This window comes from Nelusetta ayraudi, unplaced genomic scaffold (genome assembly GCF_046127955.1).
Source record: "Nelusetta ayraudi isolate G7.1 ecotype Tasmania unplaced genomic scaffold, CSIRO-AGI_Nayr_v1 ptg000057l, whole genome shotgun sequence".
Taxonomy (NCBI): Eukaryota; Metazoa; Chordata; class Actinopteri; order Tetraodontiformes; family Monacanthidae; genus Nelusetta; species Nelusetta ayraudi.
Genome location: NW_027466107.1, coordinates 1,447,143 through 1,472,579, shown reverse-complemented (window position 1 = coordinate 1,472,579; position 25,437 = coordinate 1,447,143). Strand labels below are relative to the sequence as shown.

Sequence of the window (25,437 nt, the reverse complement as noted above, 5' to 3'; positions counted from 1 at the left end):
AAAACACTTTTACCATCTGCAAGTGGATATTTTTTGATCCATTGTCATAGAATCATCCTCACAATGGTGTATCTGTGGGTCTGGCTTTGTGGTAAATGTTTGATTGGGAAAAATTCTCCCCTGAGAGAGAAACTAAAACAGAACCCCCTGTGCACACAGAGCTCACTGCTGTGGAATTGAGGAAGGGGAGCAGAGCAGGGGAGACATCATCTATCAAATCCCGACAATGTGCATCTCGTCATGACTTGAAAATACATTTTCAGAAGCATGAATTCAGCAGGGTCTGCGGCTTGAGAGAGCAGCGGTTGCCATGGCGGGAGCTTCTGCTGAAGAGACGCCGTCACCCAGGAAATAACCAGAGTGTTTGTGCTGTTGCTGCCGTGCAGGGGAGGAGCTGCGTCGAGAAAATTTATTGTCCTGTTGTTCACAAACACAACTTTTACAGTGAAATAAAAAAGAAAAGAACCTTTGCTTTTCCAGCCTCGAAGGCATCACAAAGTTCATGTGCCACATTGATAAGTGAGAGGGCTCATTCGACCTTTGGCTGGGTGGGGAGATAAGCCCAACCTCTTTCTCCCACTAATCACTCTTACTGTTTTTCCTTTATTTGTGTGTGTTTTTTGTGCTTGTTTTTTGGGGGGGCTTGTGTGTGTCTGTGGTGTCAAGACAAACAACGCAAGGGACTGAGCAGTGGTTGTGAGAACGCCTTTCCCATGATAAAGAGATGCTCTTCCCCCCAGTGTGATGTAGGCGGAGCGCGGGACCAGCACGGGGGAGGGTGTCGCACCAGGGCTCAAACATGTGCAAGAGAGAAGTGTGATGAGGGCTGGCAGAGCTGCCACGGCAGAGCTGGGGGAGAGAGCAACACTTTGAGAGCGTGTTGGTCAACAAGAGACAACAGGGATCAAGCCGAGGGGGGGCCTGGCGAGCCGACAAAGCCAGGAAGTGGGGTTATCAGCTCAGGAAATGACTGTGTGAAATTTCTGTGCTCTCCAGCGTGGAAAGACGGAAGGAAGGAAGGAAGGAAGGGGGAGATCCTCCAGCAGCAAAAGCAAAAATGAATGGCAACGGCACCCAGCAGCTCTACGTGTCCACCTTTAAGATGAACATCCATTCACCACGTGCATCATCCTCACCAGGAAACGGTCCCAGGAGTGTGGAAATCAGACCTGCAGAGCGGTCCACCAACACTGGTAAGAGCTGCAGAGGGGGTGAAGGAGGCAGGCTGCTGGGATTAAATAACATTGGGGGTGTGAGTTTAGTGTTGGAGGAGTCCAAGAAGTAGCTTTGATGAGGCGATGGTGACAAGCCAGGGCACGATGAAGCCTCCTGGGGCCGTTGCAATAACACGCAGCAAGAAATTAACCTTGTGTTTCTGACTGGCCCACACAAAACCAGCAGCCCGTGTTCTCCACTGTCTGTTGCTTAATGTGGTGTTTTGGTTTCCGCATGTTTTCTGTGATTTTTGAGAACGCGTCCTTATTGTTTTTGGTGTCGTAATTGTCACAGGCTTGTCTGTTATGGCAGCTGTGCCTTTGAAATATTTTCCTTTCAAAAGTACAAACTCATAAGTTTGTGGTCCAGCCATATGACCGACATCGCAGACTGCCTTGTCAAACATATAATTTCTTTCTGGGCCGTTTTGGAAAATGGCAGACACAATACAAAATGAGGGAAAATCAGCCATTTGGTGCCCAAAGTACCTACAGCTTGAAGCAGCTGACGCGACACCTGCAGCAGCAGCTGGTGGCTAATTTCAAAGGCACTGCAGGAAATAATTCTGCACTGTAAACGGTGGCCAATGGTTGACCTAAAACCACCTGTTAAAGTCCAACCTTATACAGCCTGAACGAAAGGAGAGCCTGAAATCAGGTTCATTGCACTTTTACACTGTGTGTAGTTTTCAGTTTTAACCTAATTTGCCAGTTCGACCTTTCATCTAAACTAAATTTGAAAAGTATTTCTATGTCGGTGCATCAGTATATGCGCTGTTGATCTAAATATATAAGGTGTTCACCAACTGAGAAAAAGAAAAGAAACGAGCATGAGGACAGTTAAGTACTCTGTGCAACACTTCTTGAAGGTGTGAATTCAAGTTCCTCAAGCAAATGCGTCAGCGTGTCAGAATGGTGCTCTAGATATAAATCAGACATAAATAACACGCGCCTGTGTTTGAATTTCTCTCACAGACAGGAAACGTGTGGATCCGCCAGTTTTCACAAAACCCCTGCAGGGCTGCGCCGTGGACGAGGGAGGTGACATCATACTGCAGGGGACCGTCGCAGGAGGTCAGCCGATTAAAGTGTCATGGCTGCACAATGGTGAGAACAAAGACCCCGACAGTTCAGGCGTCTCCATCCGGGCAGCAGCGGAGGATTCACAGTTTGTGCGTTTGTTTTCTGTGCTGTGGACAGGTGAGGTGGCCAATTTTGGGCAGCCCTCCTTCAACGGCAGGGAGGCAAAGTTTGTGGTGAAGGAATCCCTGCCTGAGGATGCTGGGGAATACACCTGCCTGGCAGAAAACAGCACGGGAAGGACCTACAGCTGCGGCACTGTGAAGGTCAGAGGTCAGTAGGACACAAATGCAGCACATAAATGACGAGACCGCCAAGAGTTTGCAACACAAATACTTTTTCTGCAGCCGAGTTATCGTCTCCTGAACGCCGACACCAAACCAGCAGGGCTACTTGAACTCATCCCACTTCTGTGGGGAAAAAAAATAGCAGCAGAGATAAACGCATCTCAAACTAACACGTGGCTTCGGAGTCTCCCAGTTGTGATATACTTCCTATGAACCACTGCAACTCTTTCAAATATACGGTGAGATACAAAGTTCAGTCAGAGTAAACTGGAAACAATTGATTTTAGCGAGATGAGACTCGGCTCGTGTCAGCGGTGCTGAGCTAATGCTGCAGAGAGAAAGATCAAAAAGATCTGTACAATGTCAAAGGATAAAGTCATTGTTCCTTTCACAATTCAATACTACTGTTCCTTTCAGTTGTGACATGTTGCGGTCTCCTTTGCTCTTCCTCTTTCTGAAATTAAAAACCCAACCAGACTTTGAAACTATCTTTGCTGAGCGGCAGCGAGTCCCCAGTGCCTCCACCCCCACGTCCAAGGCCGCCACAGAGAACGGACGGGCCGCACCGTCTCACCAAGAGGGGCAACAGATTTTCACAGGATCTTTGGGGAGCTCCCGTGCGAGTTCGAGCAAGCTGAGCCCAATCACATCACCAAGAGGTAAAAATAGCCATTGCCCACTTAACGCTGACAATTTAGAGGTCAATTTATTGTTCTCAACATCTATACACTGCAGCCCCCGGATGTCCAGATGTCATATTTTAAATGGAGTGTAAAAAGAAAAAACTGCATTTCCTGTCTTTGTGCTATTGGTTGTCATGAAGTGTGTGTCTCAGAATTTATGCACAAACTTCCACAATAATGCTGCTTCCTGATACACCCACTAGAGAGTTTCAATCCCTTGTGGAGCGCCATGTAGGGGAGTGCACACAGTTCAGTCACTCTCTGTGAGCTGAGACAGAAGGGTAAGAGCAAAACCACACCCCCTCCGTCCCCACCTACTAAAACACCACTTCATCCCGTTTCCACAGAAGTCATCCCAAAGAAGAGAGCCAACTCGGGAAGAGGTGAGAAAAAAATATTCATCATTCCTTCTTTACCAAACCTTTGCCAAATGATCTGTCAGAGTTTGTGTCCTCACATTGGCGTGGATTCGAACTCGGACACAGCTGCTGGAACTGAGCTACACCTGCTTTTCTGTCTTGTTCTTGTGAAGATCTCGACAGCTTTGTTCTGGCCAATCGGTTTTGCCATGCACCATGATCTGTAATTCTGCCATATTCAACCAAAAAAAACGCGAAAAAAGCTTTCACAAGGAGGTCTGAATGTTGGTTAGGAGTGTCCAGTGTCCCTGTAATGGCCTGATTGGATTGTTTATGGCTGTGCGGAAGAGATAAGGGTGGAGGCTTGAGACGATGGCAAAATAAATAGACATTAGGAAAGAAGTGAAAGTATACAGTAAGTATCCGGATGCTTGGAACTGCACATGACAAGATGACCTGAACAAATTGATTAATCCACTGACAGTAAAAGCAGGTGGTGTTAAACAAACAAATGGATCAAACTTTTAGACACAATGTGTTTGCTCCTTTTAAGGATATTTGTTTGGGCAAACAGAACAGGGACATGTATGAGAGTGTGAACACAACATTACCGAACACACTTGCTTGCACAAGGACTGGTTATTCTTGTGTGTGGAAGGTCACTTGTTTTTTGCATTTGTTTCCCAAGACATTTTGTCTACAGTGTGCTACAATAATGGGGGGTGCCAGGGGAAGTAGCACACACTGGTGATGTGCAGCAAACATTGTAGATAGCGTCATCCAATCCCATTCCTGTACCCGCCTGGCTTTATCAGACTACCCACGCTGAATAGTTTCCTTCCAGTGCACATCTTTGAGTTCAGCCGTAGGCCAACGTGCGGGCAGGCAGACAACAAAACATATGTTATGTCTTTGCAGGTCCAGCGTTACAATTCAAAAGCCCTCCGAGAGACTTGAAGGCAGAGGCGGGACAGACTGCACGCGTGACCTGCTTGTTCACTGGCAGCCCGCCCATCGCGTCCTGTTGGATCAGAAACGGCGAGCAGGTGTTGTATTTGTGAGACTTGCACACGAATCCTTCATCCGCCGCCGTCTGAAGTCGATTAGTGCAGCGGTTCGACAGCCCAATTAGGATAGGGATGTTTTCCCAGTCCAGTCTGCAGGATCGCTATGTTCCTGCAAAGGAACTCTCTCCCACACACACACAGTCCCAAAACATGCAAAACAGGAATGTTGTAAACTTCTCACTGTCTGTCTCGAGGCGTATGATAGCCTGCACAGTTAATAGTCAGAGCGAGAGACTGTTTATGGAGCGCTGTGAAGCCATCAGAGATCATTGACTTCTATGGGTGTTTATCAGACTTGTTCACGGCTTTCACCATTTCTCCATGCAGATAGCGGACGGCCCCGAGGTGTGGGTGGAAAATACAGATCTCAGCACAACATTAGTGATTGCAAAAGCAAGACAACAGCACGCCGGTGGCTACACGGTTTTACTGAGGGACCGAAGGAACTCGGCTCAACATACGCTCACGCTAATTGTGATTGGTAGGATAGTAATACACACTGTAAACGTGTTTCACGAAATATACATCTGTGTAATTTTGATGATCTTTTTCTAATCCAACACCCCCCCCTCCAATCAGAGAGACCCCAGCCACCTGCCTCCTGCCCTGTGATCTCCCCCGTCTCCTCCACCAGCCTCGTGCTCTCCTGGTCAGGCCCGTGCTACGACGGCGGCAGCGCCATTCAGGGCTACGTGGTTGAGGTCAAGGATCGAGGAGGTGCAGAACCCGGGGAGTGGCGAGAGATCACCGCCCAGTGCAAGAGCACCTCGTACAAAGTGTCCGGGCTGCAACCTCAGCAGGAGTACTGCTTCAGAGCGAGTGCCTACAACGCAGTGGGGATCAGTGAGCCAGGACCGGAGTCGCCTGTGGTCCGAATGGAGCAGAAAGGTGTGATGGCTTTGAATTTCTTATGGCAAATAAGAAAATATATCAGAGTTGGCCTCCAGCTAATATGACTTTGTGTCTAGATTCAAATAAACCAGCGAAGGAGGAGCAGCCAGAGGCTTACGGCACTGTCACCATTGACTCCTCACACAAGGTTTCAGAACACTACAACGTGCTCGAGAAACTTGGAGTGTGAGTGTCTTTCATCATTATGTTTTCCAAAATAAGAATTTCCAAAAAGCGAAGAGAAGAATCTTTTATTTGCATGAGGTCTCGAAAGAAGGAATTAACATACTGCGCCTGCAGAGACATTTCTTCTAGTCTTGCAAAACAAGGAGCACTACAGGTTCGCAGGTCCAGAACATTGACTCAAGCTGTGTCTCTGCATCAGGGGGAAGTTTGGCCAGGTGTTCAAGCTGACGCACAAAGAAACGGGTCGTGTGTACGCTGGGAAGTTCTACAAGGGCCGGCGTGCAAAGGAGAGGGAAGCCGCTCGCAAGGAGATCGAGCTGATGAACTACCTGCACCACCCCAAACTGGTCCAGTGCCTGGCGGCCTATGATCAGTCTCCAGAGATGGTCATGGTCATGGAGTTGTGAGTGTAATTTTGAAAGCTATGCAGCGGGTAGCTTATTTGTGACTTTTTTCAATCCACACAGCCATTTTTCAATTTCACGCGAGCAAAGTATTCCATCTGAGTGAAACCTACTCTAGCCAAGGACTGCAGTACAGAGACATGTTTTGCTTTTGGTCTGTTGGATTCTTTTTTTTTCCTGTTGTTTTTTGGCAACAACAGGCTTCCTACCAGGTGGAAATCATTCCCCTCCATGGAACTGAGGAATGCTGATGTGGATTAGAAAACTACCCCCTGAAAAGTGCTTGAATACATCCTCTCTCTCTCTCTCTCTCTCTTTTTACTGTGGTTTGTCTGGGTTGCAGTATTGCTGGCGGTGAGCTGTTTGAGCGCATCGTGGACGACAACTTTGAGCACACAGAGCTCACCAGTGTGCACTACATGCAGCAGATCCTGGAGGGCATCACTTACATGCATCAACAAAAAATCCTCCATCTGGACCTCAAACCTGAAAACATTGTGTGCCTCGACACCACAGGCACCTTTATAAAGATAATTGATTTTGGATTGGCAATCAAGATAGGTATGCAAAGGGAAGACTTCTCTTAAAGTCACATTGCGTTACGATGTTGTTATGCATTGTTATGCAGCACACCAGGTCAATATGGTGTTGGGGAGGAGGGCAGTGCAACACACACCTTCTATGTAATGAATTTAATGCAGGCTATGACTTGACAAATATTCCTAATGACTCCACCACCAAATTAATCTACCAAACATTCTGAAGAAATCTGGGCTTGTTACCACACACACACACACACACACACACACACACACACACACACACACAAGAAACCCGGATTCAGCGGCAGTATGATAGTGGTCCCTTAAACATGTCTTGTGTAAACATGCGTGCCAGGAAGCTGTTCGTTTGTAATGCGACACGGTCAGAAAACAACCAAGCCGAATATTATGTTTGCCGGCCAACTAATACAAGCCACTGTTTAAGCAGCAGGAGCAGTTTTCCCAGGCATAATGTACGGTCATTTGGCTCTCTGTTTGATGTATGATCAATAATGCCGAATGTGCGACAGTTTGCCTTCAACTCTGAAGGCGTCTCTTTCCATGTAGCAGGTTCCTTGTGACGTTTGTCACAGAACAAGTATTATTGGCTGACGATGTATCTGTTCACAGGTGTTGACGGTTGTACTGATTTGACTGACAGCAAAGTTGTGCTCCAGCTATAGTCGTGTTGTGCGGTCGGGTTACGCTGCACACACATTTCATACCAATGTCTTTTCGTTGAACGGAAGCGATATCAAACTTATTTTCATCCTTCTTTTTAATGGCGAAATGGACAGAAATGGTCAAGATTTTGGGGCGACAGAAATTTATATACGTGGCACGTTAACGGGGCAAATTGTTGAGTTAACGGCACATGCTAACGTATGCTAGCATGTTCATTTCGCCACCTTCGCCCGGTAGCCAACAATGGCCAGTTCTGGGGGGCTGAATGTCAGTCATTCAATTTTGTGTCTTTTTGAATCGGTGGTTCGTATGCTACATTTTCACTTCCACGTAAATGTCGTAATGCATTTAAAGTGTCAAACAATTACTTCAAATTAGAGTATCGTAAATCACAAATTGCAGATTTCCAGTGTGGTTGCACCTACAGTGAAGAAATAATATCACCATTTCACAATTCAGATTTATTGTTGCTGTGCTGGAAATAAAAAGCCATCCATTAACGTGTGCATTGTATCTTCACAACAGAGGGCAACACGTCTCTGAAGGTGATGCAGGGAACTCCGGAGTTTGTGGCACCTGAAGTGATCAACTACGAACCTGTGTCCCATGCCACTGACATGTGGAGCATCGGCGTCATCTGTTACATTTTGTGAGTATAGTGTAGTCAGATTATAATCCACTGTCACTGAAAAATGCTAAAACTGCATCAATTCAACTGTTTTCAAATGTTTCTCAACTTCTCTTATCGAAAAAAAACTAAAATTGTGTTTGTGTTGGGTCACCAGTTCGCACTGTGACTGTTTGGCTGATTCTAACTGATGCATTTATGAACTTTGTTGTCTTTCATTCCTTTCAGACTAAGTGGTGAATCTCCCTTCCAGGGTAATGATGATGCGGAGACCCTTGCCTTGGTCACAGCTGCCCAGTGGGAGTTTGATGAGGAGAGCTTCGATGAGATTTCAGAGGAGGCCAAAAATTTTATCAGCTCTTTGCTCGAGAAGGATCCCAGGTGGTTTATAACCACATGTCACTTGCATCAGTGTCACCTGATACACTTGTCACTTACAATACTATGCTCTCCAGGAAGAGGATGTCCTGTGAGACGGCCATTGCTCACTCTTGGATGGCTGCATTTGAGTCAGGGGAGTTGGAGACCAAGAATCTGTCCAAGGAGAAGATGAAGAGATATCTTGCCAGACAGAAGTGGAAGGTGACACCTCAGCAAAGTGTCTTTGGGTTGCTGTTTCGGGTTTGTTTTGAATCAGACCTTTGACTTTTTTTTTTCTTTTTTTTTGCCAACACAGAAAGCAGGCAAGGCCTTATTAGCGCTGAAGAGAATGGCTCTACTGTCTAAAGGTGACGGCAGCAGTCCAACTCCTACCACCCCTAAAGAAGGTAAAACTATTTTGTTGTATTTCTACTTCCAGGTTCAATAATGATGTCTGGCAGTCCCATAGTTTTCTAACCTTTTCACTTGATTTCTTCCAGAATCACCACTGTCACCAGAGGCAATGAATGCTCTGAAGTCTCTGGAGCACAAGATGCAGGAACCGCCTAAATTTACTCAGAGTCTGGAGGACCAGACAGTGGCTCCAGGCACTAGTGCCAGACTCTCATGTCACCTCACAGGTAGACACAGATTGTCATTCACATTTTTTTCCCGGCAGGTTATAGGGAGCAGCAATTGATAATGTTCATTTTCCCACTTTTTTTGTTACGATCGATAAAAGTTTTTCCAATCTGAGGAAATAAAGATAGATCAGTATAAAAGCTGCAGTGTGGTTTACTATTCAGGATATGGCTGTAAGGGCAGATTGCAGATCCAGCTTTATGCAGGCAGGCATGTACAAATAAAAGCCAGAACTTGTCAAAATCTCTCACATTATTGTTGGCACCAAATCCTCTGTTGCAACATCGGTCTCTTAGGCTGTCACGTACCTTTTTATTTTAAGCCATGGAAAGGGCAGCAGAGTCTGGCTTAACTCAGCACAACTGCCTGCTGTGACTTGCCTGTGATACAGATCTATGCAGATTTCAGTGAGCAGCATTGTTATTCCGAAACGAACATGGAGGGGGAAAATGCTTTTCACAAGATAACAAACTTAAACGTCATTCAAATCTGGCTCGTCTTTGCAGGATACCCCGACCCTGAGGTGGTGTGGCTTTGCGGCGACGAGCCTGTGGTGGAGACGCCCATGATTCAGATCGAGTATGAGGAAGATGGCAGATGTACCCTGATCCTCTCCAAAGTTGGTCCCGGCAGCAGCAACGTTTACACATGCAAAGCTTCAAATGGCCACGGAGAGACGTGTTGCTCAGCCAAGCTCATTGTTCAAGAGTAAACTGTCGACACATCATCTTCTTGAATTTCTTGCACGGTCTTATTGGACATTTTCTTTTTAATATCACAAGAAATTAACTGAACATCACTGACATAGGGTGCCACTATACAACATATATATATATTAATGTTGAAATGAGGGACAGAGGAATGTTGCAGGGCTGCAGTCTTATTGTAGATAAATGGGAACATTGCATTATTCCAAAGATGAGATTGGTAAAAGTCCATTTCCTGTAATTTGGTTCTTCCATTGCTTGGTAACAAATAAAAGAGTTTCTGGAAAACGAGCATTCATGGAATGCTTGAATTGTTATTGTTCAGTAAATCATGAGTACTGAAACATTCAAAAGTGAAAAGGACAGTTTCTCAAGTTTTTTTTCTGTAGTAAATATTGAATTATTAGTTTATACATTTACTCGCACTTATAATTGACAAACTTAAAGATGTTTCTGTTTTCATTTTTGCATGTTCGGCAAGCTCGGCATAGTTTGAAAACCCATTTGACACTTTCTATCCCATTTAAACCATCTTCAGTAACTAGATACTATGCATGGAGCTTTCATAGCAGCGCTACAGTCATATTTCCTTGTGATTATCATGGTGAAGGAGTTTGCGTGGACTCCAAAAATGTAAAAAAAAAATAAATACATAAATAGTGCCCTCTGCTGGACTGATTACACAGTGACTCTTCCTGCGTTGTCAAAATGTCACCAGTGAATATATGACCTTCTACCCTGATCTATCAAAGTCATTTAAAAAAAAAAAAAATACAATATTTAGAGCTTTAGTTTCTGTTTTCAATTTAAGGCTTTTCAATAGAAGTCAAGCATGATAAATAAATTGGTCTTATATGGTCTAATTAAAAATGAAACAATAAGAGAGTGGTTGTGAGTTTAACAAAATAAGACATTTTAATTGAACTGTAAACCAAACAAAAAAGCAAAAATCAAAAAACAACCAACTGGAAAAAAAAAAAACAACGGGCAAAAACAAAATGTCAACCATTTAGCTATTCAGCACCTAACAGAGGTCGCTCATCTGTGCACACCCCTGCATCAAACATTAAATACAACTGTGGTTTAACAATATTTTAAAAACCCTTCATTTATTTCTAACTACGTCTACAATAAAAAGAAAATATTTTTCCTGAGACTTGTGATAAAGAGATAAATACTTTCAAGTTTTTTTCAAGACCACGTGCATGACAACAGTAGTGAATATATATATATATATATATCTATATATTTAAGACAGTGCAAGACGCTCTAGTCTCCTGTCAGGCGGTAAACATACAGACACTTTGCTGAAAGTCCATATGAATGGACGGGAGGGGGAGGGGGGGGAGTGAGGTAGGGTTTGGCTGTGGTGCGGTTGGCCAAAAAAAACTTAACGCACATCAGAGACAGCGGGGTCTCCCATCGGCCGGCGGCGGCGGCTTTCCGTAGAGTTTGGAGGCTCTTAACTCAAAGGCACTAACCATCTGCTTGGCAACCTCATCAAAGAAGGCACTGGCCAGGTGGGAGTGCAGGACAGACTTGAACTCAAAGGACACCTGTGGATGACAGAAGGAGGAGCATGTTAGCCAACATACTTATTCATGATTATTCATCATTGTCTGCACATCGTTTTGTTTATTTTGATTTTTTTTTTTTTTTTTTTTTTTTTTTTGGCTGCAACTAAGTCCAAACTAAACCAAACCAAAAGGTGGCGACAAATTCCCAAAGTGTAGGCCAGCATACTGGCCTATCAGAAGCCTAGTAGAGAAAAGGAGTGGGGGAGGGGATGTATGTTTGGACTGACAGTGGAGTCGAGTTACTTTCGGATCTTTTTAAAAGCTAGAAAACTAGAAACTCCCATATGAAGCCTCCCATCCACAGTGTGGACGGAACGTTCACGCATCCTGACATGTATGCTAGCCCTATTGGAGCTCTTCAAACTAGCACCGCCACTGCTAACTTGGTTAGGTCTGCCGTTGATCCGCGGTTGCTTAGGAGATAGAGCCACACGAACAAAAGCCCTCCCACTAAGAGTCAAACAAAAGGGACGGGCCACAAAACCCTGGTTTCCTGTGTACACACATACACACACAAGCAGTAATGTTTACTCCCCCCCCCACTCCCCCAAAGGCTGTTTTCCAAAAGCTTCAGTTTCAGCGACCTGACATTTTAAAAAGCAACTCCATGTACAAGGCCTGATACATGTTCTCACTGAACAAGAGGTAATGGCATGAATGGGCTCAAACCTGTCAGCCGCGGCACGATTGGCCAGAGGCTATTACAGATGCTCCACTTTTTCTTCCAGTCAATAATCCATTCACAGCAACCTGTAGCTGCAGCGAGGCTCTACCTTTTTTTTTTTTTTAATTAATTAGAAGGGGCGGAGGGCTGATATTTGAATGAGTGAATGTATTGATGATGTAGCCTAATTCCCATTGTTGATTACTTCATTCTTTTCTTATTCTACGAGTCGTGTTATACGTCATGTATTCATGGTCACGGAAGCATAAAACACTCACCTGGAACTGCACTTTGCAGGTGGTGGAGTCCTTGTCACCAGGGGCAAAGTCCCACACAGTTTCAAGGTGTCTGAAGAGGGATCCATCAGTGCACACAGCCTGTTGTAAAAGGGGAGAGAGAAGGGAAAAAGAAGACATTCCTCATTTATGACCGACATTAAAATACCAAGAGACAAAGACAAAGCCAAGGCTTAAATTTCTATTTACTCACCCTAATTTTGCGATTGGGGTCAAAAGTGAGGTCAGAGGTGTAGCGCTCTACGAGAGGCGGGAAGCCTATTTCCAGCTCGGCCTTAAAATCCCCCGTATGTCTTTTGATGAAGCGGGACTTCCTGCACCAGGGCACAAAGTTTTGGTACTGGTCCACGTTGGCGACCACATCGTACAGCTGCTCAGGAGAATACCTGAAAACACACATGGCAGCAGAAGGGGAAAAAAATAAAATCCAGTTAGACGACATTGGAATTTAAAGTGACAACTTCTTTGTCTGTACGGTAAAATATTAGCTTCAAAAGTTAGTTTTCACAATTTTTTTGCCAAGCAATATGGAAATTGTGTATTGTGCCATTGATAAGTCACAGCGTTGGTGGCCTGCCTAGCACCCTCTCACGACAGCATGACTTGCTCTACAGCAACATCGGCACACCAACAGAGGAGAGAGAGCAGCTGAGCAAAAAACTTGTTGTAATCCACAGGCAGGTGCTGGGCACGCAACCACAGCTATGCTGTTCCTACAGCAGGTCTGCCTGAGGGCGCTGTGTGGGTGGCAGGACGACAATTCCCCCTACAGTTGCAACCTTTTTTTGTTTGTTTTTTTAAAAAGGATTTTTATCACTTCATGTCAGTAGACAATTGATTGGCCTCAACGCAGGAAAATGATACAATAATGCTTCATTCGATTATCTTTATGAATTTGGTATTTTCAAAGCATTCAAAACTTATCTGATGGCATTGAATATTTTTTTTTTTCCAAAAAAAAGAATAAACGCATGTTTTGCTGACTGGTTACATGGAATACCTAGCATGCCACATTACAAGCATGTGGATTCACAGAGAGAGAGACAGGTTCTACTATTGAAGGAGGCAGCCATTTTGTGTCTCCACACGGCCCTTGGTGTGGGGCGAAGACCCCTGACTGTCTCTCTGTGCAAAGACACCAGGCATCCCACTAGGAACTGTTTGGCTTGTAAGGCGAGCAGAGATCTCTCCAGCGTGTTGACTTTTCTCACCCGAGGACTCGGCACTCTCTGTGCTCCATCCGGCGGGCGCTGGCCGAGGCAGCCAGGTTGAGGAAGCCACGGGTGAGTGGGTTGCGAGCCGGGGGGCTGGGGACGGTGGTCACAGGGGTATTTTTGTTGGCTGCGCTGGAATCACGGGCACCCAATTGTCTGTGTGGGGGGTTAGAAAGCAATCAGATCAGCACAGTGAGCAGGGCAGGATTCTTATTTGAGAAATGTTACGTTCAAGTGAGCCGGTGAGGATTAAGATCAGGTCACGTGACAGGGAGGCCATTGAAAGCGAAGGAGTCCTACCGGTTTAATCAATGCGCATTGCAGAATGTGGAAACTGAAGGATGAATTTGGAAATTCCGGGATAAATTATTACTGAGAACACCCGGAGCGCGACTGCTTAAATGTTTTTTTTTCTTCTTTAAAGTCCCATTTTAAACACACATTAAAATTTCTAGATCTTTAATTTCCATCCTGGATCTCAGCCTCACACATGATTACATAATCGAAACCACCGAATAGATCATCAGAAAAACAACAATAAAAAAGTCTCTGGCAGGATGGAGGCAGGTGTTATTTATCAAAACAAGCATGAATGTTGCCTTTTGCTCAACGTGGGCCCTTAAAGTGGTCTTTTTTCCTCGTTATTTTCTTTTGTTTAAGAATCAACCGAAAATCAAGCGCAGAATTGAATAAACCCGTCAATTATTATGATCAACAAATGACTTTCCATGCAATCTTTCAATGCCACGAAGTTCTTGACAATCATTTTTTCCCCCCAAATGCTGATTTTTGTCGACATACCCGTCATCCATCGAGGGAAACCTGGGTCATCGGGGGCCAAAGACCTCAAACCCATTGTTTAAAAAGAATTCTACCAAAAATGTTTCAACGGGGATCACCCGCACCGAAACGATCAGTTTCAATTAAAACGACCGTTTCATTTATTTATTTATTTATTTTCATCGAATACAAATTTCGTTCGTGTTGCGTCTGAAAGCCAATTTTTTTTTTTTTTTTTTTTTTGCCAACGCGACCACAATTCACCGAAACCCCATCGTCGTCCCAGTTCTGCTTCTTCTTCTTCTTCTTCCTTCCGCCTCTCGGCCAATTCAACTTACCTGCCGTTTATTTTCCGAGCGTTATTTCCACGCAAAGTCTTGGAAGAGTGGACCTCGCACAGCTCCATCAGTCCCTTGAGGAACGTGGACGAGCCTTTCTTGGCCATCTTGCGGCTTCTCCGTCAAAACAAAAACACTGAGGTCCGTCCGGAGAGCAACGAGAGCAAACGACAACGACCGGCGTTTGTTGCGCCTCATAAATGCTCGCCGCTGGGCTGGAGCCACGGCTGTGACGTCACGTCACACTCGAGCCAATCAACGACGCACTTTCATTTGGTTCAAACGTGGAGATAGACCAATCCCAAAATCGGACCCACGCTCACGCACAGGTGAGAGAGGCGATAGAGGCGATAGAGGCGATATCTGACCGCCACACACGACAATCACTCGACTTAGTCATTGATCACTTTTTTCTTTTTCTTCTCTCTTTTTTTTTTTTTTTATCTCGGGTGTTTTGTGGCCATAAATCTCAACTCAATTCATGATATTAAACATTTTTGTTTAATACATATTATTCAATCTAATTTCATTTTTAATATATTATTTATTGAAATATACTGGTAAAAAAATAAATAAATGCATTTGTAGAATGTTTATAAAATGTATAGAAAACGTTTTTTATGCCGTCAATTTTTTATTATCAGTTTCCTTTTTTTTCCCCTCTGCTGCGCTTAAAATGCTACTGTAATAAGGCACATTTCCCCAGTGTGGAATTAATTAAAGTAATCTAATCCTCATCTAATCATCAGAACTCATGACCATGTGACTTTATTGTTGCTAAGGCATTAACACCGTCACTGTAATGGGACACAAACCAATTCCGATCAATTCCAGTCAGTGACAACTTTCTTGGCAAACCTGTTTTTGAATCAGTGAACAAATAGATGCGGCATGATTTGCACGTGACACACCTGGACTTTGGTAAGAGGGAGTCAGCGGTGTAATTCTACAACTGAGCAACTGTAGAACTCACATCAGGAGCACGGAATTTCTTTTACATTTTTATGTTTATATGTAGAATTGTGATGGTGTCCATGTTACACTCCAGCCAGTAAGGCTGTGCTGTAACAGCATTGTTGGAACTGGCAGTTCTGGATCCACTTCAGGATCATCAATCTGGAATCAGGCTGCTTAATTAGAGAAGAACTTAAAGAAGCCGTGGATGCACGGAGATTCAGGTGGAGGAAGCCACTCGATGAGGAGGAAGTGGGGGAGAGGGGTGTTGTGGTTTACTGCGGGCTACCTGTTCCAGGGAGTTCCCCACGGGTCTTTGATCAAATTTGATCAAATTTGCTGCCATTCTGTTGCTGTTGACACAAGGCTGAGAGCAAAGCCGAGTGAACTGCACTTCGGAGTCATGATGTCCCGGACATGATGGTCTGTGACGATGTCAGGGACTTTTTCCCTGGTTCTTTCATCCCCTGGTTTAGAGCGTTCTGTTTCATGCCTCTGTTGCAATGTTGGGGAGGATGATGGGGAGGGTGTTGGGTGGGTGGGGGAGGGTGTGTGTGCTCTTATTTAAGAAGAGACCAGGAGGAAGTAGTTGTTATCCACACCCTTGGGAACTTGTTTCCACCTTCTATCTCCACCTCAGTGTGGTCAGTAAATACTCCTTCCTTCTTCTCACAAACCCCACCCACCCAACCAGTTTTACGTTCGTCTTTTCTCTGTGAGCGAGGTCATCGTCGTCCCATTTGAGGCCCACCTATACCTATTGTACTTCACTGTACGGTTAGTTCACCTTCTGCTGGCTCTCACAGGCCAGAGCCTCTCTCACTTCACAGTGGATTCTTTTTCTCCAACATGATCAGCGGGGGTTGTGCGCAGGAATTAGCATTGCAGTCTGAGGAGCCACGGCGGGGGCAGGGTGCTTCCTTGAATGCCTTCCTTGTCGTTAGAATTAGTCCAGTGCTATCCTTCCACCCCAATGCAAAACCCCTCTCAGTCTGATGGAATTGTTTTTCGCATTGACCTGATTAACAGGCTTTGCCACACCCAGAGGATGAATATTTTGAAAGTGGCTGACGGGGCAGGCGGTGTCCGAGTGCCTGCTTGCTGTTTGCTCTAGGACGGGGGAGGGGGACGGTGGATTCTCAGGGGAGAGGAGAAGGCCTGCAGTTTCACAGACAAGATCTCTACGGCTGGAGAGCAGGGCCATGTGACCAGTTTGGCTTCGCTACGTCAGCCGTTATTAGTGGAAATACACATCTTGACACCCCCAGAGAGAAAGACGTTACCTTGTAGGTGAAGACCTGGGACAAACATCCCCTGAGATTTTGGTGATTTGATGATTTGATGAAAGAAAAAGAACAAAACCTCTTTGTAGTTGAAACTATTTGTGTTCTTTCCCAGAAGAGTGATGCAAACCCTGTCAAGGGGCTCCGTGTGTGTGTGTGTGTGTGTTGTAAATTGCGGCCTACACGAGACAAGACCAGAGGCCACCAAGTGAGTGCACTTTTAGGTGGAGGGGCAGCTCGGGTGAAAGAATGCACTTGCATGCATATTTCCTGCCTTCTTCTCCTTTTTTGGAACAACAAGCGCTAGTTGTTTTCAACAAAATGCCTTTATCTACAGACTATTGATTGTTTTTGTGGCTGTTGTAATTTTCTTGAAACCTTTTACCTTTTAAAATCTGCAGTCGGCATTTATTAGGTGATGTGATTGGGAAAAAGGAAAGGTCACTTTCAATATTTTAAATTAGTGAAAAAATAATCAGAAATAATTTCAGATCTCTTTAAATGCACATTGTGTCAAATCACTTGGGCAGAAATTTCATGAGGAATATAATCGGTTTATGTAAAATCATGACTATTTCATTTGCTGTCAAATTCATGTATAATACAGAATAGTTTGTTTCTTCTTTTCTGGAACAGTCAAGTTGAACAGTCAACCTACAAGGAAAAAGTGTGAACATAAAACTATGCCAGCAATTCTAACAAGAGCTTGACTAAGTGAAAAGCAGGATGTGAAAGCAAGTTGCACCGACCCTTTAAAAAAAACACACAGTCCTTGTTAAGTATTCTCCACTAACCTGAAGGGAATCTATACTTATGTCAAATTACAATTATGATAAGAGAGCAACAAAAATAAAACTTTGGAACAACTCCATGTTTTTTCCTTGAGCATTGACTAACGAACTAAACAATCCAAAAAAAAGCTGACAAAAAGTCACTTCTGAAAAAAAATCAAAGCATGAAATTGAATTTGTAACAGATGAATTAAAATATCAAAACAAGAAATCAACAGGAAAAAGTAGGCCGGGTGAACGCTTACAAAAACAAACACGGGCGAGGTTATTCTTCCTCGGCCGAGAAAATGATGTTGCTCATCGCGCTGATGTACCGCGAGCCGTCCGGTTCTGTGAACTTCAGTTTGGTGAGAGGCGGCATGACGCCGCTGGTGAAGTATCTGAAGGCGGGGATGGGCGACCGGATGGCCTCCTGGAACACCTGCCGAAGAAAACAGACGCGCCACAGCACTTGAACAGCAATCTGGGATGATATTCAGCAACGTCACACATTAAACCAGTAACTGTCCTTGTTTCCAGAAGTTGAAAGATCCAATACAGCGTGCCATGATACCACATGTAATACGTAAATACAAATACACCTGATTGTTCCCGTGGTCACAGGGAACAATCTACAAATGCACTAGAAAGGCCCATGCACACAATTGTGCAGAGCACCAGAAGATACACTATTTTCAAAATTGTTAGTCAAGCCTACCTTTACAATATCCTCAGTGTCCTGTGCAGAATTCTGGAAAATAGAGCTGCAGTGCTGCAAGTACTTTTCGTAAAGGCTGAGCGTCTGGTTGTCCACCTCTCGGAGGCACTCGTCCCCCAGCTCGGCTTTCTGCAGGTTGGCCAGGAAGTCGGTGTTGACGGGGCCGCACTCGATGAGGCTCACGCTGCACAGCATTGCACAATTCTTAATAAGAGCATTTTTGTTTTCCACTGTCAGGAGCAACGCAGAAACTTGGAAACTCACTGGATTTTGAAGTGTTGCAGGAGGACGGCCAGACTCTCACATGCCCCCTCTATTGCAAACTTACTGGCGCAGTACACCTCATTAAAAGGGAGACCTGTGGGAGAGCACACAGCACCCCAGACCCCAGAGGTTGTTTTGGCAATTTCAAGCAGGGCGCTTTTGCATAAACACGGATCTGTCTTTGAAATCTGACTGAAAAAAATAAAACCTGCACGTGTGGAACGCCGCTGGCACACGGCAAAGCTCACGGGACAATTGCTCAGCTCACCGTGAAGCCCACCGGTGCTGCCGGTGACCAGGATGTGGCCTCTGCCTTGGGCCTTCATGTCCGGAAGGAAAGCCTGGATAGTCTGGATGGTGCCCAGGAGATTGACCTCCATGATCCGCCTGGTGGAATCCAGGGACAGCACCTCCAGCGGGCCCATCAAGCCCACACCAGCGTTGCACACTGCAGATCAGGAGAGCGAGAGTGTTCCCGAAGTCTTACAATCTAATCTTGGAAATCCCGCTGCATCGTCTTACCCAGGATGTCCATCCGTTTCTCCACTACCCTCTCCTTGGCGTCGAGGATGGACTGCATGCTGGTCACATCCATCTGGAGTATGTCCAAAGTGTCCTTGTGCAGGCCTTTGACACTCTCCAGAAGGCGCTCCTTCTTGGCCAGGTTCCTCATCGTGGCATAGACTTGGACAGGAAGCCATATGGCATTAATGTAAGAAGATGGCTCAATGTTCAGGAGAAGAGTGATGGGACCTGAGGGAGGTTTATAAGGTTAGGACCAGGATTGGGCGGCGTTACCTTTGTAGGTCTTCTCAGGGTCGGAGGCCAGCCGGACAGCCAGGCTGAGGCCAATTCCTGAGGAGCATCCTGTGATCAGAACCACCTTCTTCTCCATGTTGCCCCACTGGCTGCTGAGCTGCACTGAGCCGTTGCTGTTGCAGGCTGAGAAGGAGATGTGATGTGAAGAAAAAAACTCACAGCATTTCCAAGGCCGGTGGATTCCTAAACATCTTCTAGCTATCAGCCACCTGATCCTCCTCCCTGGCCTTTCCCACGCCCTTGATGCTCTATTTTCATTTTGTCTGTTGCCAACGTGGGAAATGCTGCTAATTTATATATTTTTTTTTATGCCTCACTTATATATATTAAAAAAAAAGCCTTCAGGCGTTTAACTCTAAATGCACAATTTCTCTGATGCGCTATGTGTGCAGGTTGTGCAGTCGCGCATAGAGCTTTCTTCATAATCAACACCAGGTGGCAGCATATCATAAAAACAATCATAAACGTCAGACATTTGAAGTGAGTTCTGCTGTCGTGTATCAATACGGATCAGAAATCCTGAAAAAAGAAACCCACAGCAAACCCGAGTTTAATGTTGATGATGATGGAGAGCGTTCATTTTCTAGAAAGCGGTTCTCCTCTCAGCTGATGTAAGTCCAGGACAATCTAGTTTGTGGACTATTTTTCCTTGTTTGTTCGTCTCAGCTTGAAATCATAATCAGCCAATCAGAGCCCGTTCTATTTAAGCCAAAGTGTCTGCTATCAGTGAGTCATTTATCAGCGAGGAATTGACTAATAGACATGTGACAGGTGCGTGTCGTCAACACGTCTACCCAGGCCGCCACTAGATGGCAATAAAGCCTCAAGAGAACGTTCGTGCTAAGTAAGTAAATTTGTGCATACATTTGAAATTAAAAATACATTTTAAAGTTTTTTCAACTGCAGTAAAAGTAAACAGGAGCACTGATTGTGTGGGGCTGCTATTTGAGGCTCCTGAAGTTTGCAGTATGTTGGCGGGACAAATGCATTGCTTATAACTAGTGGAGCTGGAGCTGGCTAACAGTCCTTATTACTGTTTTCTCCTGTCTGCATTAAAACAATCTACCATTCCACCAGTGGGAGAAAAGTGAGGAGGAATTTCCGTCCCATTTGGCTGCGTTCCTCCCATCGAGATGGCATCAGCTTGGCTGCTCTCCCGAAGTCCGTGGGACAGAGAGCAGCTGGCCTTGGACCCATTCTCAAGTATCTCTGAATCCCCAGCCTTGTTAAAAAACAAAAAAAAAAACCCAGCTTCTCCTCGGACTTTGCTGAGCTTCGTCTGGTTTTTATGGTTTGTGCCAAACTGTTATGGCCCCCATGTGCTTTTTTAGCACCATGAAGTTTTTGCACTCACATGTAGCGTGTCCGCTGTGGCTGCAGAGGAGGAGGCGGTGAGGTGTTTCCATGGACACTGTTTGCAAACTGTCTTATCTCGAGGGGAGAAAATGCTGGGAAGCGTCCAGATTGTGGATCTCTGCTGTAAAACCATCAACTCTTCTTTTGAGACGACGCAGCCATCCATCCACTGCTCGTCTCTGGGTGCGACTTGACAGCACGTTGTATGGCCTGTGTACTGCAGCCTGTTGCATTTTGCTGGTTTGTATGTGGTATTAGTGTAGTGAGGGTGAAGCAAAAGAAAAGAGTAGATCTAGAAATTAAGGCAAAATAATGCAGGTGAAATGAACGTTTGTGCGCTTACAACAATTCTAAAAATGAAAAATAAAACGCCAATAATAGACAGTAGTAAAGTGGTATGAAAGAGTAAAAACAAGCTGAATTTTATTCTGAAATACAAAATATCAATAAATCTGTATAATTGTATATATTTTACCACAATAAATGCTGCTGATTTGAGTCTAACAACAATAATGAGCCATTCGAGGGGTCGAGAGTTGCCATTATCGCGGGCGTGAGCGTCTGTTATTGTCGCCATTCCATCTGATATTGGCCTGATTCCTCCCTCTTCTACCTGTCTGTCTGGGAGGATTCGCCCCACTTAGTGAAACCACAGGCAGCTTCGGTCTAGACTTGATGAATATTTGCCTTAATAACTCCATGTCTGCATTCGCCGGGGAAAACGTGACCACACGTTTTACTCCGACACGCCGCAAAGACATCTGACAAATGATGGCACAGATAGGCGGAATGTCTCCCCCATGACACACTGCTTTTTAGATTGCTTTGTGGTTTCTCTATGTTTTTTTTTTGGTTTTTTTTCATGGAAAAAGGCTTGAAATAGCTTTTTCCGGTGCTCAAGTCCGTCTCGGTGGACGCGGGTCACTGAGGCCTGTGTGGTGGAAACAGCAACAATCCCTCTGTTCTGCAAAACACATCCAGCCTGCAGGAGTGAAAGATTGAAAGAGTTCCCTCGGCTGAGAGCGTAATCTGGCATGATTGTTTAAAAAGAAAGGAAAATAAAAGGAAACCCATACTGAGGAATCTTCTAAACTGCAGACTGATGAGCGATGTGGCCCCAAGCAACACATCTGTTCGCAGAACATACGGACGCTTTATGCCGGTGAAGGCTGAATGGGGAGGGAGCCTGAGAAATCCAGGGTGGATTTTTCACAAGGTAACGCACAAGCGAGGGGCTCCGCTCTGCTAAAACCATCACGGCTGGAAGGGAAGAGGACATGTGGAAAGTCTGAATGGCCCTGAGGAGAGAAAAGGCAAAATCAGCAATTTTTTTTTCTTTTTCTTTTTACGAATGGAATTTGCTCAAGCAAAACATTGAGAGTGACCTTCCACCCCTTTGCAAAAATAGCTTCACAGGTATACAGTATATCTGTGCATACATTTTTAGACAATATTTAGACAACATACACGATTTTATACCAGATAATCTTCGCTTCCAGCTGGTCAGCAAACTGCTCAGAAAGCAGACTGTGGGATAAAACCCAGACTTTTGGAAATTGCAGTTTGTGTTGCCGCTGATATCAGAACTGATTCAAGGTTAGTGACAATATTTCCATCCAAGTGTTGTTTGGCGCTGTCTTGATTTTTTTGTCCGACGCCTTACAAAAATGTTAAGATCCAACATAGTATCTGAACAGAAACTCCAGCCAAGCAGGAGGTTATAAACACAGGGTTAATTATGTGCGTGTACTGTATTTTCTCTTTCAGTACTTGGACAATTAATTCAACCAAGTTTTCGAGTACTTCAGCACAAAACTGCTGGTCCCACAAGAGAAACTAGTCTCATCTTTTAAGTGCAAAATTTGGGGTCTCTCCAAAGGTCAGAGGTCACTCAAGTACTGGTCATAAATACAGTCAGATATCACTTATTTTATAAACATGCATATTCTCCCACGGTATTTGAGAAGCGGTTTGCACCGTCAGTCGCCTGCTGGACATCAGCCTCCACGTCATCATCAGACCCTGAGATCAAGCGGCTGACCCGTCGCTTCTTTACATTCCACACAACCAGTATTTTTTGTGTAAAAGCTTCAGAGCCGAAAGGAGGCGGCGGCGATTGTGTCATGGGAAATGTCCTGTCATTCCTCAACCAGCAGCTGCAGGCATTCTCTCTCTCTCTCTCTCTCTCTCTCTCTCTCTTTACACCAAGGACATCCTGTTCCTTCCATTTTTTCTGCTTGTTAGTTATTTTTTGTCACTCTGGAATGTCCTCGGACGAGACCCGACCTTTATTTAGCTCGCAGCGCCGATGTCTTAATCAAGGCTGGAAGGCTGTCAGTTGGTAGTGGTGGTGGTGGGAGCGGGGGAGGGGTTGTGTGCATGCTACACAGCAGCAGGAGCAGCATTATTGTGCAAACACAGACGTATCTGATCCAAGTGGCAGGGCTTTGTTCTGTTTTTTTCCACAACGAGATCAAACTCGTTACTTACAGCTTTCTTATCTGGCGTGCTGGCAAGATAACATTAACAATTCACATTTAGCCCAATATCTCATCAGAAGCTTGTGGGGTCAGCTTCCAAATGCTGGTGGCTGGGGTGGGGGGAGAAATCAGAGTTGATGAGTTGACAAACATTTTTCGCAACTCAGTCTTTGTTTTGGCTCTTAAAGGACGACCCCTCGCATGATGCAGCCATAAAAACAACTCTGAAGACCGCTGGAAAACAATATATTTAGCCCTGTGTTTGGAGCCTCCTGCAAAAAAAAAAAATGCTACATGTTGTAGAGGGACGGAGCCAACAGGTAGTAGGAGATGTTGCTACTAGCCAGGGAGAGGTTTTAGTGACCCCCTCCGCCCCCCCTCTTGACATCACAATGGGCTGATTTCCAGCACTACGTGTTTGGGCACACTGTCTTGAGAAGTGCTCGGTGGACCTCTCGTTTTCACTGGCAGGCGAGACAGACGCGAATCAGAAAACATGAATCACGCCTCAGATAAAGAAAGTTTTTGTTTAGAATTGAACGGATTCCAGCCTCGCTTTCTTGGCTCGCCGGCTTGTTGCTCCAGGTGCAGAGGGGGAGTGAATTCCAGGCGCTTCACGCACCAGCGCCTCACCTGTGATGTGGTGAGATGAAGTGATGGGTGGTGTGTTCAGGCGCAGCCAGAGTGACTGCTGCCTACTGGTATTTAGCCAGTTCCTCATCATAAATAAAAAAAAAAAACTCTCACTCTGCGCAGTTTCACACCTGGCAGCTTCTTTCTTCTCCTTTTCTCTTCTCCTCCTCCCCTCGCACCTCCATCGCCCTGATGAACAGTCCCCAGTCTGTCCATCTGTCTGTCTGTCTGTCTGGCCTCGGGCGCCGCTTGGTTACATGCCCTTGTTTACCCTCGGCTCTGTACACACTGGAACCGAGCGTGGAGACACGACAACGTGACCCACGGTCTCATCGCAACGTGCGCGGCGGTAGTTTGCGGTAGTTGGCTGCAGATTTCCTGTTGATGTAAAAGCAACGCATTTGACACCTTTCTCCTTTTGCAAAGCGTATTTTCTTTCGCGGTAGTTGCAGCTGCGGCCTCGTGCTTCTCGCGGCTCTATTGGAGACGAGCTCTTTCCTGTGTTCTCACGTGCTCGCAAAGCCCACATCCGCTCGCTGGCAAACACAAACACACACACACGCACGCACAAGTCTCAACGCACAAAAGCAGATTAGCGTGCAGTGCAGTTGAGATATTGTGGCCCTCGGGAACAACGAAGCCCCGGTTTTGTTGTGTTTGTGATCTTGGTGTTGCAGTACTTGAGGTTGGTTTCGGTCTCCAGACCACTTTTTAAGAGTCCCGGTCTCGTCTCAGACTCGGAAACGGTCTTGTCTCAGTCTCGGACTGGGCGGAGTCTGGATTTTTGATCAAGACCCGTCGAGACTCAGCCAACACGGCAATGACAGATAATAACAGAAAAGAATCCAGCTGTGAGATGTTGCTGTTTCATTGATGTAGAAGCAAATTTTAATTTAAAAAGGATACTCGTCATTTGTTCTGTTTTGTTAGTATCTTTTCTTTGGCAGATGCAGTCTTGGTCTTGTCTCAGTCTCAGTACTCTCTGGTCTTAATATTGTCTTGGTCTCGGTTGGTCTTTACTAAAACACGAAGTGAGGACACACTCTTCGCAGTTTTTTGCCGCCTCATGCGGCACAACTCTGGGATTCCAGTTCCAGGAGGTGTTGCAAAGTTGCTATGAATTGAATGACATGTGATGGCGCGCCTGACACCAGCGCTGCTTCTTCTTCTTCCTGGAGTTCTCCATGACTCTGCGATGCCATCAGAGGATCGTCATGTTTCCGCCCTTTCTCTCCTCTGTTGAGTCCCACAGTTGGGAGTTAATCCTCGCTGTGAGCTCAACAGAAACCTCTCTCTCTCTCTCTCTCTCTCTCTCTCTCTCTCTCTCTTTCTCTCTCTCTCTCTCTCTCTCTGATCTGCACACACGCCTGCACCACGCAACCACAATGTCACCCGTCCTCATTGCAATCATACCTGTTGGGCTCAGCCATTGTTTCCCGCTGAGCAGGTTCTCATTGGTCGATTAGTCAACAGTTTCCCAGGTTTGTTTTTTTTTCTGACAAATTGAAAGTCTGGAATGAAAGTTATGTCTCTCTCTCTCTCTCTTTCTCTTTCTCT

The 25,437-nt window shown here is 45.3% G+C and overlaps 3 protein-coding genes across 4 annotated transcripts; 1 reads left to right on the top strand and 2 right to left on the bottom strand.

Moving 5' to 3' along the window:
• Positions 1 to 810: 810 nt before the first annotated feature.
• Positions 811 to 10,094, top strand: mylk5 (myosin, light chain kinase 5). Its single transcript, XM_076038479.1, has 17 exons — positions 811 to 1,193; positions 2,190 to 2,321; positions 2,415 to 2,567; positions 3,058 to 3,240; positions 3,612 to 3,647; positions 4,542 to 4,669; positions 5,018 to 5,171; positions 5,270 to 5,578; positions 5,659 to 5,767; positions 5,967 to 6,170; positions 6,515 to 6,732; positions 7,923 to 8,046; positions 8,254 to 8,406; positions 8,481 to 8,607; positions 8,702 to 8,792; positions 8,886 to 9,026; positions 9,534 to 10,094. The coding sequence occupies exons 1-17, from the start codon at positions 1,058 to 1,060 to the stop codon at positions 9,737 to 9,739; spliced, it is 2,604 nt and encodes an 867-aa protein (XP_075894594.1). The 5' UTR covers positions 811 to 1,057; the 3' UTR covers positions 9,740 to 10,094.
• Positions 10,095 to 10,623: 529 nt separating this feature from the next.
• Positions 10,624 to 14,788, bottom strand: LOC142896667 (coenzyme Q-binding protein COQ10 homolog, mitochondrial). Its single transcript, XM_076038480.1, has 5 exons — positions 14,604 to 14,788; positions 13,483 to 13,641; positions 12,465 to 12,657; positions 12,254 to 12,352; positions 10,624 to 11,290 (listed from the first exon to the last, which is right to left on the bottom strand). The coding sequence occupies exons 1-5, from the start codon at positions 14,708 to 14,710 to the stop codon at positions 11,135 to 11,137; spliced, it is 714 nt and encodes a 237-aa protein (XP_075894595.1). The 5' UTR covers positions 14,711 to 14,788; the 3' UTR covers positions 10,624 to 11,134.
• A 2,628-nt stretch (positions 14,789 to 17,416) lies between these two features.
• On the bottom strand, positions 17,417 to 24,224 carry hsd17b1 (hydroxysteroid (17-beta) dehydrogenase 1). 2 transcript variants are annotated; one of them, XM_076038779.1, is made up of 10 exons: positions 24,012 to 24,224; positions 21,844 to 22,065; positions 20,766 to 21,749; positions 20,478 to 20,633; positions 19,391 to 19,534; positions 19,115 to 19,276; positions 18,861 to 19,040; positions 18,593 to 18,686; positions 18,329 to 18,512; positions 17,417 to 18,052 (listed from the first exon to the last, which is right to left on the bottom strand). In XM_076038779.1, the coding sequence occupies exons 5-10, from the start codon at positions 19,485 to 19,487 to the stop codon at positions 17,897 to 17,899; spliced, it is 873 nt and encodes a 290-aa protein (XP_075894894.1). In that variant the 5' UTR covers positions 19,488 to 19,534; positions 20,478 to 20,633; positions 20,766 to 21,749; positions 21,844 to 22,065; positions 24,012 to 24,224; the 3' UTR covers positions 17,417 to 17,896. The 2 variants fall into 2 exon arrangements, with proteins under 2 accessions (XP_075894894.1, XP_075894895.1); XM_076038780.1 differs by lacking the exons at positions 20,766 to 21,749; positions 21,844 to 22,065; positions 24,012 to 24,224 and having other exon boundaries at positions 20,478 to 20,696.
• Positions 24,225 to 25,437: the final 1,213 nt, after the last annotated feature.

Excerpts from the sequence above, each read along its gene's own strand:
- LOC142896667 (XM_076038480.1), bottom strand. The coding sequence starts at position 14,710 with ATGGCCAAGAAAGGCTCGTCCACGTTCCTCAAGGGACTGATGGAGCTG. Across the intron at positions 12,353-12,464 it reads ACCCCAATCGCAAAATTAGG|GCTGTGTGCACTGATGGATC; the intron begins GTGAGTAAATAG and ends CTTTTACAACAG. Across the intron at positions 11,291-12,253 it reads CCTGCAAAGTGCAGTTCCAG|GTGTCCTTTGAGTTCAAGTC; the intron begins GTGAGTGTTTTA and ends TGTCATCCACAG.
- mylk5 (XM_076038479.1), top strand. The coding sequence starts at position 1,058 with ATGAATGGCAACGGCACCCAGCAGCTCTACGTGTCCACCTTTAAGATG. Across the intron at positions 3,241-3,611 it reads CCCAATCACATCACCAAGAG|AAGTCATCCCAAAGAAGAGA; the intron begins GTAAAAATAGCC and ends CCGTTTCCACAG. Across the intron at positions 8,608-8,701 it reads TTGCCAGACAGAAGTGGAAG|AAAGCAGGCAAGGCCTTATT; the intron begins GTGACACCTCAG and ends TTGCCAACACAG.
- hsd17b1 (XM_076038779.1), bottom strand. The coding sequence starts at position 19,487 with ATGGAGAAGAAGGTGGTTCTGATCACAGGATGCTCCTCAGGAATTGGC. Across the intron at positions 18,513-18,592 it reads CTGCAACACTTCAAAATCCA|CGTGAGCCTCATCGAGTGCG; the intron begins GTGAGTTTCCAA and ends AATGCTGTGCAG. Across the intron at positions 18,053-18,328 it reads ACACTGAGGATATTGTAAAG|GTGTTCCAGGAGGCCATCCG; the intron begins GTAGGCTTGACT and ends TTTCTTCGGCAG.